The sequence below is a fragment of the Pantherophis guttatus genome, chromosome 17 (assembly GCF_059756535.1).
Source record: "Pantherophis guttatus breed Tessera chromosome 17, ASM5975653v1, whole genome shotgun sequence".
In the NCBI taxonomy this organism is placed as follows: Eukaryota; Metazoa; Chordata; class Lepidosauria; order Squamata; family Colubridae; genus Pantherophis; species Pantherophis guttatus.
In genome coordinates, this window is record NC_142079.1 from 1589870 (window position 1) to 1604428 (window position 14559).

At 43.8% G+C, this 14559-nt stretch overlaps 1 protein-coding gene across 2 annotated transcripts; it reads left to right on the forward strand.

The window, feature by feature from the left end:
• On the forward strand, positions 1-11824 carry HPD (4-hydroxyphenylpyruvate dioxygenase). 2 transcript variants are annotated; one of them, XM_034428776.3, is made up of 14 exons: positions 1-246; positions 831-857; positions 2813-2875; positions 4606-4710; positions 5217-5259; positions 5691-5773; positions 6345-6434; positions 7128-7231; positions 8351-8428; positions 9405-9567; positions 10055-10126; positions 10224-10346; positions 10725-10841; positions 11596-11824. In XM_034428776.3, the coding sequence occupies exons 1-14, from the start codon at positions 103-105 to the stop codon at positions 11704-11706; spliced, it is 1323 nt and encodes a 440-aa protein (XP_034284667.2). In that variant the 5' UTR covers positions 1-102; the 3' UTR covers positions 11707-11824. The 2 variants fall into 2 exon arrangements, with proteins under 2 accessions (XP_034284667.2, XP_034284668.1); XM_034428777.3 differs by lacking the exons at positions 1-246; positions 831-857 and adding an exon at positions 1659-1836.
• Positions 11825-14559: the final 2735 nt, after the last annotated feature.

The following is a 14559-nucleotide window of genomic DNA, read 5'->3' on the forward strand; positions in this document are numbered from 1 at the left end:
GGGTTTGAATCCGCCGCCCGAGAACCTGAAGGATGGATGCCCTGAGCTCTGCCTCGGTGGACACGATTGAGAAATATCAAGAGTTGTGTTTAAAAAGTTGAAATGTACATCTGGGAAGAGGAGGAGGAGATGCGGGGAGGAGCAGAGGCCCTCCTCCTTTTTTTTACAATTCAAAAGATTTCCACACTGTCTCTCTGCCTCTTTCTGCCTTCTCACCTTCCGCTGCTCCAAGGAAAAACCGAAATGGTGAGGGTCCCAAGGTTTAGACCCTTTCCACCCCCTTCTTTTTCAATAACTTTTTCACAGGATGTTTAGTTCCATTCTCTGGAAGATGGATTCTAAGCTCGGGTTGACCCATTCTTGCAATGCTCTATATTTTCTTTAACTGTACGTCGAATTACTAACATTCTCCCAAATAGTTGCTATTATCTTGCTCTGTATTATACTTGCTTTATATAGCAAATGGGTGCTTGGCTTTTCCCTTCTATAAAACTGGCAAACATATTTGAAGACGCTGTTCAAACCTGCAGCATCCCATGAATATCTCAATTTAGCGCCTAAACTCTTTTCTTTTCACAAAAGTGTCGGCTTGGAGAGTTGTTAGATTTATAAGATTTTTTTTTTTTTAATGGCTGAATATAGACTTGGCTAGATTCTTGCTGTATAAAAATATTTGTCAAAAATTACATGTTCAAATCTGCATGTTATTTGCACTTAACAGAGGTTTTACCATTTAAACTGACTTGGTTAATAAGTTTTTGTTTTGCTCTTCTTCTTTTTTTCCTGGAATAATTTTTAAAAATCCATGCTTTATTCTTATTTTCTACCAGACAACCTATACAGATAAAGGAGAAAAGGTAAGCTCACTTTAAATATTATGTTCTTCTCAAATGTTTTGTTTGGCATTTTTAAGGGTGTTTTAAATTTTTTTTAAAAAAAAATTGGGATCAGAGTTTCTTCTTTTGAACGTGCCTATCAGTTGATTAAATAAACAACTATTTATCCTTTAAAACATTCCTCATATTGGAATCCCAAATGCAGTGAAACAGACTAGGTAAAAAGCCTGTTTAAAAATAATGTTTTTTTCTTAGGCATAAGAAAACTTGTCAAAATCTTTTCTTAGCAAGCGATGTATATACTGTATCTATAAGAGTGTGCTGATATACTGTAAAAAGAGGTTTCAATTGTGGTTTCAATTTTATATCTTGAAAAAAAAAACCCACCACATTTATCTTTTATTTAATCTGGTTCTCATTATAACTATGACTTTTCCACACATTACTCAAAGCTGGCTCAGTACCCTGATCTGGGACAAGTAACGAGTTCCAGATTTCTGTCTGCACAACCAAATTATGCATTAGAATGAATAGATAATGCTACAAGCTTATCACATCTATGTTGGAGGTTGTAAAGAGGCTTAGACGTATTTTTGGGTGATTTTCCATCCAAGTTTAGCTTGCAGTTCTGGAAATCAGCAGCTGGATGTGCAAAACAACCAAATCAAATATATAATAATTTAGTGCTGGCTTCGCATATTGCGAAATCAGCCATGATTGTTTGGAAATCTTGGTTTATAGAAGCCACGCCCAGTTGTGATTAATTCAACGAACTATCCTGAATGTGAAAAATAACTGGAGCCTCCACTCTCTGGCTCTGACAGACAAATTGAAAAATCCTCCTGAAATGGAGAAGCCTTCGAAAGGTTGAACTTTGCCTGGAGTTTGCAAACATGCAACCTTGCTTTGGGTAAATTCTAAACCCAGTTTTTGGTAATGTCAGAATCAGACCAAGGGCTAAGGTGCTTGCCGAGAAGGGAATGCAACCAAATTCAGTCAGGTGAGAACTTTCTCTCAGTTTGGGAGCTAAAGCAGGTGATTGGTTAGAAATAAAAATAAAAATGGAATCTTCTTTAAAAGCATTGCTCAAGGGGTAACTGGCACCCCTCCTCCTGCGTAAGAGCTGGGTAAATATTTTCCAGTCAACTTGATCTTTAACCTAGCAAGGTTATCAGAAGCTTTGCCACCCGATGGCAGCGATGAAGGCTGGGGGCGAGTTTGCCAAATGCTTGCAAATACAGAGGTGGAAGTCACAGCTGGATTCAGCCAAACTGAAAACAAACCAGCTTCAATAAGTCACTCCAGTCCGATGTCTTGGGGACATTTTTTGGGGGAGGGGGAATGGAATTCTTCTAATAGAAGAGGAGATTTGTAGCTCAGGGTTGAACTGTGGGGTCCTTGGTGCTCTCTGAGCTGGGTTGTTTTCTTGTAGACGTTTTATGACCCAACTAGGGAACATCATCCATGCTAGAAGGGAAAGGTGCTTTTATTTGTATATGCTAATATACAAATGTATATGCTAATATACAACCCCACTCCCTTCTAGCATGGATGACATTCCCTAGTTGGGTCATGAAAAGTCTGCAAGAAAACCCCTAGATCAGAGAGTCCCAAGGACCCCATCGAGGTCTTCATCCAACTTCAATCCTGAGAAATAAGGACAAGAAACTGACTGGGTTTATTCAGCTATTATCTCTGTAGCTTCAACCTTCTCTCTGGTGGGACCCCTGGGAATCCCCCTCGGCTGCCCCCAGATCAGCCGAGAGTCGTAACCCCCTCCCCTATAAGTAAGCGCTATTGCTATTAACTCAACCTTCCCTCCTTCCGAGGTGGGTGAAATGAGGACCCAGATTGTTGGGGGCAAGAGGCTGGCTAGTTAAACCACGCTTAGAGAGGGCTGGAAAGCACTGCGCAGCGGTATATAAGTCTAAGTGTCTATTGCTGTTGCTACTGCCCTGTCTTTCCTTCTCCTTCAGCCGGCCCGAGGCCGATTCCTGCACTTCCACTCCTTGACTTTCTGGGTTGGCAATGCCAAGCAGGTAAGCCTGGAGCAGACGCCCCACCGGGGGCCCACCCAAGGCGGCTCCCATGCCTGGCTGGGATGAACCTTGGCGGCTTTTCCATTGGAGGGTGGGAAGGCGGGGAAGGAAGGATGTTCCAAAAACCACCACCTGCATTCGATTTAGGGTTTGCGCTTGGCTGTCACAGAGACATGCGCTGCCCAGTGCAACCCAGGTCTGGCCAAACAGAAGCATACCCCCAAACACCCCCACCCACAGTAACACGGCCGACTCGTCAGGCCTCCACCCTGCATGGTCTCCCCCCCCCACAACTTGTGGGGGGTTTGCAATCGGCCAATTTCCCGGGACAGCTGAGGAAGCCAGGCTGAAGCTGTTCCCAGTTTTCCTTCTAGCAGGGTGGATAATTGATCCCTGATGCCACGGCCCACACGGCTGCCAAGAGGCTTTCAGTGATCGTTGGAAAGCTCAGCTCAGCCCCAAATGTTTCCCAGATCAACACGCTGGGCTTTCTCGCAGGCTCGGGATTCCAAAGGGGAGGAAAGAGGAAAGGGGAGTGAGGAGGGAAAAGGGGAAAAAAATGAGAGAGAGAGAGAGAGGGAGAGAGAGAGAGAGAGAGTTTGGTGGGGATATTTTTTACAAAGTGGCCAAGGGGGTGTTTGAATCTGGAGACTCCAAAACTGGGCATCTCATCTGGGGTGGAAACTATGGGACGAAAGTGGTGGAACTGCAGTGCCTATCAGGCGCAACCGACAAGATCAAGGACCAGGGATGATGGGAACTGAGGGGTAAACCATACTTGGAACAGTCCCAGATTCCTCCCTTTAACTTAGGTTCTCTCTCTCTCTCTCCATCTTTCCCCCTTCTCCCTCTCTCCTCTCTCTCTCCCTTTCTCTCTCATCCGGCTTACAATTTATATTAATTGTTGTATTTGGTATCTTTATTAGTATGGTTTATGTGGACTGCTTATTCAGTATCCTATGACTATCACTTATGATGAATGTATTTTATTATGATTTATCATTTGTTACTTGTATGTACACTGAGAGCTTATACACAGGAGACAAATTTGTTGTGTGTCCAATCACACTTGGCCAATAAATAATTCTATCCTATCCTATCCTATCCTATCCTATCCTATCCTATCCTATCCTATCCTATCCTATCCTATCCTATCCTATCCTATTCTAATTTCCATTCCATTCTACTTATTATTCTATTCTATTCTATTCTATTCTATTCTATTCTATTCTATTCTATTCTATTCTATTCTATTCTATTCTCATCTCATGTCATGTCATGTCATGTCATGTCATCTCTCCTCTCCTCTCCTCTCCTCCTCTCCCCTCCCTTCTATTTGGAGATGGGAAAGGCTCAAGCAAAGGAATTACTTGGTTTTAGCAGCAAGATTTGTGTGAGATTGCCAAGTAAACATTGTGTAGATCTGCAGCATCAATCCATGCATGTTCCAGCGGAATTTATTCCTAAACCTTAAACATTGACATTAATCAAGGCAAAGGCACAGTTGGCCAAGGAATTGGGGTTTGGAATTTTCTATGAATGGAATTCTTGAGTTCATCCCCGCCAATGCAAATCACGTTGGAAGCCGGGCAAGGGAAAACTCAAGAGATCCTTACACACAAAGGCAACCCACCTGCCCAAAAAAGCTGGCAACTCTCTCTCTCCTACGAGGGAGGGGAGATGGAGTTAAAAGGACCCTTCTGTAATGCAGCTTCCTTCACTGTCTCAAGGCTGCATCGTTTTACTGCAACAAAATGGGGTTTGAAGAACTGGCCTACCGAGGCTTGGAAACCGGCAGCCGAGATGTGGTTTCCCACGCGGTCAAGCAGGATAAGGTAAGAGGCCCAGAAAATAATATCACTACTTGACGAAAGAAAATACTATCGTGTTGTGTATCTCAATGAAGAGAGACGGACTCTGGATGTCCTTTGAGGTCTTGAGAGCTGCCGACCACCGGCTGCTTCGCTCAATAATTTCCTTCTTGGTTGGGAACCAAGGTCAGTCAGTCGGCCCTCGGACAGCAGGTAGTAGAAGGAGGGTTCAAAATCTGAAGCCTTCAAACAGTTCTTTCCATCATATTAATCCCCGCTTTCTCTCTTCCGGCTCTTCTTATCTTTCAAAAGAGATCTTGCAAAAAAGGTAACCACTGGAAAAGCAGGAGGTTAACAATAATTCCTGGCTTAATTAATTAACAGTCTTCGTTAACCTTGGCCTTTATCTCAGAAACTTGATGAAAGCTTCCCTCTTCCGCTTTGAAGTGATAAAGGGAAATTTGTGACTGTCCGTTCATTGTGCCTTAGAGGGAGTGTATTAATTCTCTCTTTATGATGTTTATTTCCAGATTATATTTGTTTTCTCCTCGGCCCTTAACCCTGGAAATGAAGGTAAATTTAAAACCAGCATTACCATATTATTATTATTGCTGTTATTGTTGTTGATGTTATTATTACTTCTTGTAAGGTATTCCTTTTTGTAGCTTTTCGGAGTGAGATGGGTGACATATAAATTTAATAAATAAATTTAATTAATAAGGAAATATTGTACCAGGAATTAGCAGACCTCTGGACCCTGTTCAAATCAGCACATGTGAAGTGCTTCTTTTCTATGTGACTACTATCTAGTTAGTCAGTTATTATTTAGTTACTTCTCAGATAATAAAATTGGCCGTTATTACTGGAAGTGGCTGTATTATGAGGGCGGGCAGAATTTTTTGCTGGCAGAAACTTTGGGTCCTTCTGAATGGGACGAACAGCTGCTGCTGAACCCCCCAAAAATCATAATATCCATGTTGACTCCCCTTTTTCGGTCCATGTAGAAATGGGAAGACACTTAATGCAGCATGGAGATGGTGTCAGAGATATTTCCTTTGAAGTGGAAGACTGTGATTCCATTGTGCAGGTAAATCCAAGCTGGAAAGTCTTTTGGCACATACAAGAGGTTGCTTTCATGGGAATTTGCAGGTTCCCTCCACCGAATGCCAGTTTCGAGAGTCACCTTTATTTCAGAGAAGAAATTTGAGCCATCTCTGGAGGCCATAAATGGAAAATTAAGCAGAGGGGCAGCTGCAATGGGTTGTGGGCAGAGGTGAAATCCAGCAGGTTCTGACAGGTTCTGGAGAACTGGTAGCGGAAATTTTGAGTAGTTCGGAGAACCGGCAAATCCCACCTCTGGCTGGCCCCAGAGTGGGGTGGGAATGGGGATTTTGCAATATCCTTCTCCTGGAGTGGGGTGGGAATGGAGATTTTGCTGTATCCTTCCCCTGCCACGCCCACCAAGCCACACCACACCATGCCTGCCACACCACACCCACAGAACCGGTAGTAAAAAAAATTGGATTTCACCACTGCTTCTGGGGTGTTCTCGTGACAAAATGCCAAACTTGCCCAGCATTGTGAAGTTTGCCAGTTCTCACACCAGCCTTACTGGCTGAACTATCTGATCTTACTTCATTCTCCCGTCCTCCGTTCAGAAAGCTCGAGAACGTGGAGCCCGTATAGTGCGAGAGCCCTGGACGGAAGAAGACAAGCACGGGAAAGTGAAATTTGCCATCGTGCAAACGGTAAGGGCTTCAGAAGAAAGTTCCAAAGCAGAGAGAGGAAGAAGGCAGGAGCTGGGGAAATGGTGGTTAGTTGGGTGGGAAGGTTTTCTCTAACTTGGCATTCTTGTCATGAGTTGGCCTGAACCTTCTCGACAGTTCTAGACAGCTGGAAATGGTGAGAGTTGTGCTGGATAGATGTGGAAGAGGCCAAAGCTGGAAAAAACTAAGCGAATATTAATAAATTGGGGGTTGTTTTAAGATGAACAAGTACTGAAGAAAGGCTTGGAGACCTTAAAGGTGGGCCGAGAGTTGGTGAGGAGCAAAATTCTGGCTCTGTTTCAGCTTGGTAGCTTGGAGAGTTTTGATTGTAGGTTGTCTCCCATTGCTTGACACAAGAGGGGAATGCAAATGCTGTAAGGAAGGAAGCCCCCTGCTTTGAGATGGTCTGGCTTCACAGGATGGTCTTCTCCAATGCAGGGTGATCTGTTTGCTAAAGAACTTCAGGTCCCTCAAATCCAGATGGAGCAAAGTCTGAGCTTTTGGCCAAAAACAATAACTGGAAGGAAAGGACATCATCTTTCCTCCAGCCCTCTCTGTAGATGCCAGAGATCTTCTACCCAACTGCAGATGGTCCCCAACTTCTTAGGAAAATCTTTTCTCCAAATGTTGGTGCAATCTCATCATCTTGTGTTTCTCCTTCTTTTGACAATATAGTATGGAGACACCACGCACACCCTCATAGAAAAACGGAACTACAAGGGACTCTTCTTACCTGGATTTGAAGCCCCTCTCTTTAAGGACCCGCTCTTAAAAAAACTGTAAGTATTCAAAGCCTTCAAATCTCCCAGGGTCAAGAGTGCAGAGAAAATGGCTGGCTTCTCTCCCTAAGGGGAAGAGGTCAGCCAGTTGTGGAAAACCTCAGGGCAAAAATGGATCGTGTGCATTCATTTACTTTCCCTACTGGTTCACAAATGTGAACTTTGCTGGCACTGTTGTGACCTCGGCTTCCTGAGTCATTAAAACACACGAATAGTCCCCAAAACCTCTTTTATTGCAACAGCTGTGAATTCTGTTCATTCACAGCTGAGTCCCAATTAATCACAAAAAGTCCTTCGGGAGAAGTCCTTCGGGATAATCACCCACCTTTATCTCCCGTGACACACTGCCAAAGACCTAATTGGCAAAGCCACACGAGTCCAGAATCAAACAGAGCTTCAGGCTTTAAGCTGAACAGAATGAACAAACGTTGCTTCCTGCAAAGGCCCACATGCCTTTGCTCCTCTTTTAAGCCTTATGGGAGGGGCCAATCATCTCCCAGCCCTACTCCCGAGTCATCCCTTTTGTTTTAGCTGTTCTTGCCTTCTGGCAGCTCTGCGCATGCACGCACTGGGAACAGGCTCCCCCCTGTTCCTCTGCCTCGCTGAGGTCCGACTCTGAAGGCTCCGGAGGCAGCATGTACCTCCCAGATGGCCCTTTCTCTGCCTCCGATGCAGAGCCCTCATCCGAGCCTTCCCCAGACTCCATGGTCCTCTCCAGCCTCCTCACTGTTCGACTCTGCTGCCAGCTCCGCAGGCTGCTGGCGGACCACAACAGGCACACATGCCTTCCACACATGTGCCCAGTTCAAAAATGTGCCTAAATAGCATGGCATAGAGCCGGGGGCGGGCCCACCACCCATGATTTCCGCTACCGGTTCAGGCAAACCAGTCTGAACTGGCTGAATACCACCTCTGGTCATGTGGAAGGAATCTCAGATGTGCGTGGGAAAGGACAATTCAGTAGAGAAGAAGAAGGGATGGGAAAAAACCCTCATCCCACGGAAAATGAATTGTGACTAGTTTGAAGGTCAAGGATGGGGAAGCTGGAGAGAGAGAGAGAGAAGAAGAAGAAGATTGACTGGTGAACATGATGTGGTCACGTTTCTCTCTCGTTTCCAGACCTGCCGCAAAACTGAATTTTATCGATCACGTTGTGGGGAATCAGCCCGACCAGGAAATGCTCTCTGTGGTAGAATGGTGAGATTTTATTTATTTATTTTTTTGGAAACCTTCCTTAAAATGAATAAAAGCAGATGTTGAAGCTGGTGGCACCCAAGTAGACATGAAGAGGAGCCTTGTTGTCCAGGTTCCCTTAGCTAGGAATGTTGGTTAAGGAATGATAAGACACAGAGTACCAACACATCAGGATGAGGAAGGCTGGTTTAGAGGAACTGAAGCAGTGGTGGGTGGCACATTATATTGCTACTAGTTTGCGCGCACGCCTGCCTTCGGTGCATGCTCCTGGCCTTCCTTGCATGTGCTTTTGTCATGCATGTGCCTTCCACGCGTGCACCTAGCCTCAAAAATGTCCCTAAATAGGACGACATAGAGCCTGGACGGGTGGGCAGGCCAACCTGTGATTTCCGCTACCAGTTTGGGCAAATGGTTCCGAACTGGCTGAATACCATCTCTGAACTGAAGGTTGAACTCACCTGCTAATGTTCTATTACAGAGTTCTACAATCAGAAAAATGTTTGGGAGATCTTTCTGGACAGGCCCTTGGCCTGCTATGTGATCTTCAAGACCTTTTTATCCTGCGGTCAAAAGGTTCCTTCATCGCTTTCAATAGATTTTGATATTAAAATCCTCAGGAAAAAAATATCAGAGCCCTCCCTATTTGGATAGTTGGGTAACGAATAACTTCTCTTTGTGCTTTCCTGAGCAAAGAACGTTATTGATTAAAGTTAATGAATAAGAGCATTTCAATGAGAGAGTGGATGGGGGGCAGCTTAGGAGAAACGGTAAACATGGTCTAAATGTCACATTTTCCTCCTTCTAAAGCAATGCTAATAAACACCTGCAGCAGTGTTTCTCAGCCACTAAGAGGGGTGGACTTCAACTCCCAGAATTCCTGGTTAACGTGGCCGTTTCCCAGGTCTTGGCCAATAGGATGTCGATGAGAAGGTTTGAGCCTCTACTCAAGGTCTCTGTTTCCCTGTATGGCATCTACAAGGTATCAGAAGAACCTCCAGTTCCATCGCTTCTGGTCTGTGGACGACAAACAACTGCACACCGAATACAGCGCCCTGCGGTCTGTTGTCATGGCCAATTATGAGGAGACCATCAGGATGCCCATCAATGAACCTGCGATGGGCAAGAAGAAGTCTCAGATCCAGGTACCACAAAGTGGACTTTTGTGGGTGGTGGGAGCAGGTGGAAACACCCAACAGGAGTCAACAATTCTCGTCGCAACAGAACTTGTTGTATTTTGGGAGAGGATTTTTTGCTACTTCTTTATCTTCATCTAGCTGGCCTCTTCTCCAACCTCTTGCAAGGTTGTTGTCAAGCCAAGATTACAGGTGGGATAATCAGGAGGAGAAAGATATGTGGGCTGCCCTGAAGCCCTCTTGTCATCTTCACGAGGAAGACTGAGCCAATGATGAGACCTAGCAAACCAGGATTCAGAGCGTGAAACCAACATTCTTACCTGAGTCACATCACAAGCCAGAATGAATCAGGAGCAAGCACTGGCGATGCTGTGATCTCCCCACTCTTCAGCTACCATAGCTATGCATCACAAATGCATAAGAATGTAGATACAGTGATGTTGTTCCTGAATGAGATCTTGGCATATGGTCCATCTTGGTTTCTTTTGTGCCACAGGAATACGTGGACTATTACGGAGGCCCTGGAGTCCAGCACATTGCCCTGAATACTTCAGACATCATCACTTCGGTAAGAATGTCCAGTTTCTTTACAAACCTTCCTACCCAACATGTCAACTTCCTGGAAGGGGTCCATCTTTACACTCATGAACCTTCTCTGGATGTAGATCACAAACTTGAAAGACCGTGGCATGGAGTTCATGTCCGTTCCATCAAAGTACTACCAGCAGCTCCGGGAGCGGTTGAGGACAGCCAAGATCAAAGTGAAGGAAAGCATTGATAAACTGGAGGTCAGTTGCCTTCCATTATAGCGGGGGATCATGGTTAGAGTGTTAATCTAAGATGTTATCCCTTGAGGTGGTTCTTGAGAAGATATGGAGGAGAGCAGGAAGATCAGGGAGGCCTCTTGAGGGAAGAAGGGCTACAGAAATATAATAAAAACTACGATTTATTGTTCCTTCATCTTGATGGGAGCCCTTTTGCTCAAAGATGGATACATCATCCTGGTTTATATATATTCATTAGGCAGACATTAAATTGAATAGACGAATCAACTCTAATTCTAAGAGCTTCCTGTTGTGTTTTCATTCCGACATGCAACCAAAATGAATAAAGTCACTCACATTTCTTTGGCAACGTCCTTTAGTCTCTCGTCGTTCTCTTTCAAGGAACTCAAAATCTTAATTGACTTTGACGAGAAGGGCTACCTGCTTCAGATCTTCACCAAGCCCGTTCAGGACAGGCCGACCGTCTTCCTTGAGGTCATTCAGCGCTACAACCACGAGGTTGGTTCCTCAGGGCAGCGTTCTTCGAGGTTACTTTGAAGAAGAGGAGTTGGTTTTGCAGATGCTGTGAGGTCATCCTTGGGCCTCCTCCGGTTTCTATCGGCTTTCCAAAAACCGGAGGCAAATTTTCAGTACCAAAAGAAGTTGGAAGTCTTGAGGAAATTGCAACGGGGAGTTGGGTGATAGGATTTCTGAAGCCTGTTGCTGCGGCTACTCGATTAACCAATCTGGAGATCTTCAAGCCCAGGGATTTCCAAACTTGGCAATTTGAAGACTTGTGGACTTCAACTTCCCAACTCAACTGAAAAGAATTCTGGGAGTTGAAGTTCTTAAGTCTTAAAGTTGCTAAGTTTGGAGATTTTTGCTCTAGCCCAGTGCACCCTGATCTTGGCCATTTCTGAGTTTGTGGACTTCCAACTCCCAGAATTCCATTGGCATAAGGCCACGGATAAGAATTCTGGGGGTTGAAGTCCATACTCCTGAAATGGCCGAAGTTGGGACACACCGATCTAGCCAGATGATATTCTAAGCCAGGTTCAATTAATTTGAACTCCCTTCCTCACTATTTTGCGGAGGAGTCTCTACACTCATGAAATGAAGAACTGGGTCGCCAACTGTCATTTTGGGTCTAAACAGAACATCCCAGCGTCAGAGAAAAGAAATTTATCATAATCTGCAGACAGGTTGGTGTATAGGTTGGCAAAAAAAAATAAATTAATACTTACACCTGGTTTTGTTTTTCCTCTAAATTTAGGGATTTGGAGCGGGAAACTTCAAGTCTCTGTTCGAAGCTATTGAAATTGATCAAGATGCTCGAGGGAACCTCACCATCCTGACCCCTGACGGAGAATCCAAGCTCATGTAACGTCCATCAGCCCTAAAGTGAGATGTCCTCAGATGTAAAATGCGATGGGCGAAGATTACGTGCCGATCTTCCATTGTAGCCTGATCTTTTGTTGTTGAATTAAAATATAAATAAATGAGCTTCTCGCGGTGTCCGTTTTGGGGACGATGGATGGAAAATGAACCAGAGCTGACACGGCTCCTGATATTAACATCTAAGGACTGGGGGGGAAAAACAGAATTGTGATGTCTTCTTCTCTTTTTAGCGAAGGTCTCTTAACCTTTGGCAACTTGAAGATGCGTGGACTTCATCTCCCAGAATTCCCCAGCCAGCCAGCATGAATTCTGGGAGTTGAAGTCCGCGCATGTTCAAGTTGCCAAAGTTGAGAATGAGAAATAAGTTTGATATGAGTTTTAGCAGAACCCATCGTGCGCCATCTTCTCACAAAAGACGGGGAGGATGGCAGAGGCTCGCTGGTTGCGGAATGCCAGCTCGATGGTGGATGATCCTGGCTGGTTGGTGGGCAAACTACATAACACAGTGATATTTTTAGTGGTTTTTCCTTATAAAAGGGGAACCTCTGGAATCAAGACCCACCATTGATTGAACTTTTGAACAGAAGCCTATCTTGTTCTCCTGCCCGGCTGAGTAAATTAGAAGCAGCGGTCCTACCACCTTATCCTGTTCAGAGATCAATGGACAAGGATGATAAGTAAAGGGAATTGACAGTGGGAAGGTCAAGGAGATGGCCTTAGTTTATTTACTTGGATGTCAAATTTGGAGATCGCACAAGTCCATCAAAGAGCAACTCTGGGCAGTATATTGTTAAAACCTAAAAAATAAGGAGTTGCATGGTGCAGTTGCCATTTTGGCATTTTTTTAACCATCCCCTGCGGGAAACCCCGCCCCCCACTTCCTGCCAATCATCTTCCAGCCACAAGAGCCAGGAAGCAAAATGTGTCTTCTTTCAGGCTAATAAACCAAGCACAGATCTTCTATAAGAAAAGTCAGTATATTTATGGTTTGCTTTATAAAAGTTACTATAATACAATGGTACATAGTATTCAATTCACAAAAAAATATGAACAAATATTTACAGAATGACACACCCACAACAAAGCAAAACAAAAAGGAGGAAAAAAAACCAAAACAAAAAGAAAAGAAAACCCAAACCACATTCTTCAAAACAAAGAACTGATGACAGAAACCTAGATGCACAGAAACTACAGGATTGGTTTTTATTTTTCTACACAGTTGTTTAAAACAAAAGGGAACAGAACGTTTTCCTTTAAAAAATCCTCAATCTCCAAAGCAGAGATTCCAAATTCATTTATTTCTTTGTTTATTTATTGAAAGGAACATAAAAAATATAGGTCGTTTACTGCAAACCATTTTTTTTTTTAAAAAAATCCCCTCTTTTTAAAGAAGGTTGTTGTTTTTTTCACACTGCAAATTAAAAATTGGTCTTTTTACAGAATCGGAAATTGGGAACAATGGAGGTCTTTTCCTCCGTTTTCCATTGCAAGACCAAGAGACCCTCCCCCAATTTAGAGTGCTTCTTCCCACCCTCAAACCCTTGCCTCATTTGTGCAGCTGCAGCGAGAAAGGGAGACCCCCACCCAACCTGCCTCTGACCGTACACAGCCTTCTTGGCTGACGGGTGCGATCCTGCAGCTCACACCGAGTTGCGCGTGTGCAATGAAGCACTTCAGAAGCTCGGCCCCATTCGGCTGTAAATATATTTCTTTCCATGTCACTTCTACAAATACTAGCTTGGTAGTTGAGAAGGAACATTATAAAATAGAAGAAGAAGAAGAATTTAATTTGCAAAAAGAAATAAGAAACAAAACAAAACTTGTGGATCGGCTTAAATACATTTTAGGTTGTCATTAATAGACTGTACACATTTTCTTCGTTTGAAATAAATAGATTTTTTTTGCACATTAAGATTATCAGAAAGGCAAATAAAAAAAAAGCCTCATCTTGGCATTTCGTTTTTTTTTTTTTAAATCTTCAGCGTCTTAATGCTTCTAGTTTGATCTACGCATTTGACCCCAAAAAAAGGTTGAGATTTTGTACAGAATTTACATTATACATAGCTTGACACAAGCTGTAAAACGGCGCCAGCTTTTCACTCCTGGGACAACCCACCCCTCTCCGGCCCCCCCACCCCCACCCCAAGACGCTGACTCTCTCATTGAGGTCTTCTGCTGGCGATTTTGCTTTTTTTTGTTTTTCTTTAAAAAAAGAACTCCAAACTACTATTTGTCACTTTAACAAATTATTTACATGCTTTTAAAGTACAAATAAAACAGCCCCCAACAAACAAACAAAAAATTGAACGAAACAAAAACGACACCCCACCCCACCCCACTCCTCCAAATAAAAACGACGTGTTTCTACAAGAAACAAGGGTTTCGAAGAGAAGACTCGGAAAGGATGCCCTATGTACAGGTGATGTGTCCGTTTTAAACTTCAAAATTTCATTCTAACCCCAAGCACACACCCCCGCCACGGGTTTTCTTTAAAAACAAAACAAAACTTTATACAGAAATGCACTGAAATGATCCCTGAAAATAGGTCGAAAAAAAAAAAAAAGAATTAGAAGACAAAACTGAAATAATAATATTTCATCAGTTTTAAAATGGGACACCCCCCCCCCCACCTCCCCACCTCCCACGGTAGAAAGAAGCTGTTTTGGATGAGATAAAACAGCTTTCAGGATTGACTGTTGGATTCCCAAGAAGGAACCTCAAGCTCGGAAACCGAGGGTCGGGTTGAATGTCCGAAAGCTAGCTTAGCTAGGCGGTCTGGGACTCAAAATCAGGGAGGGGGTTTCCCAAGGAAGCGTGGCATGAGAGGTCAAGCTAAGAG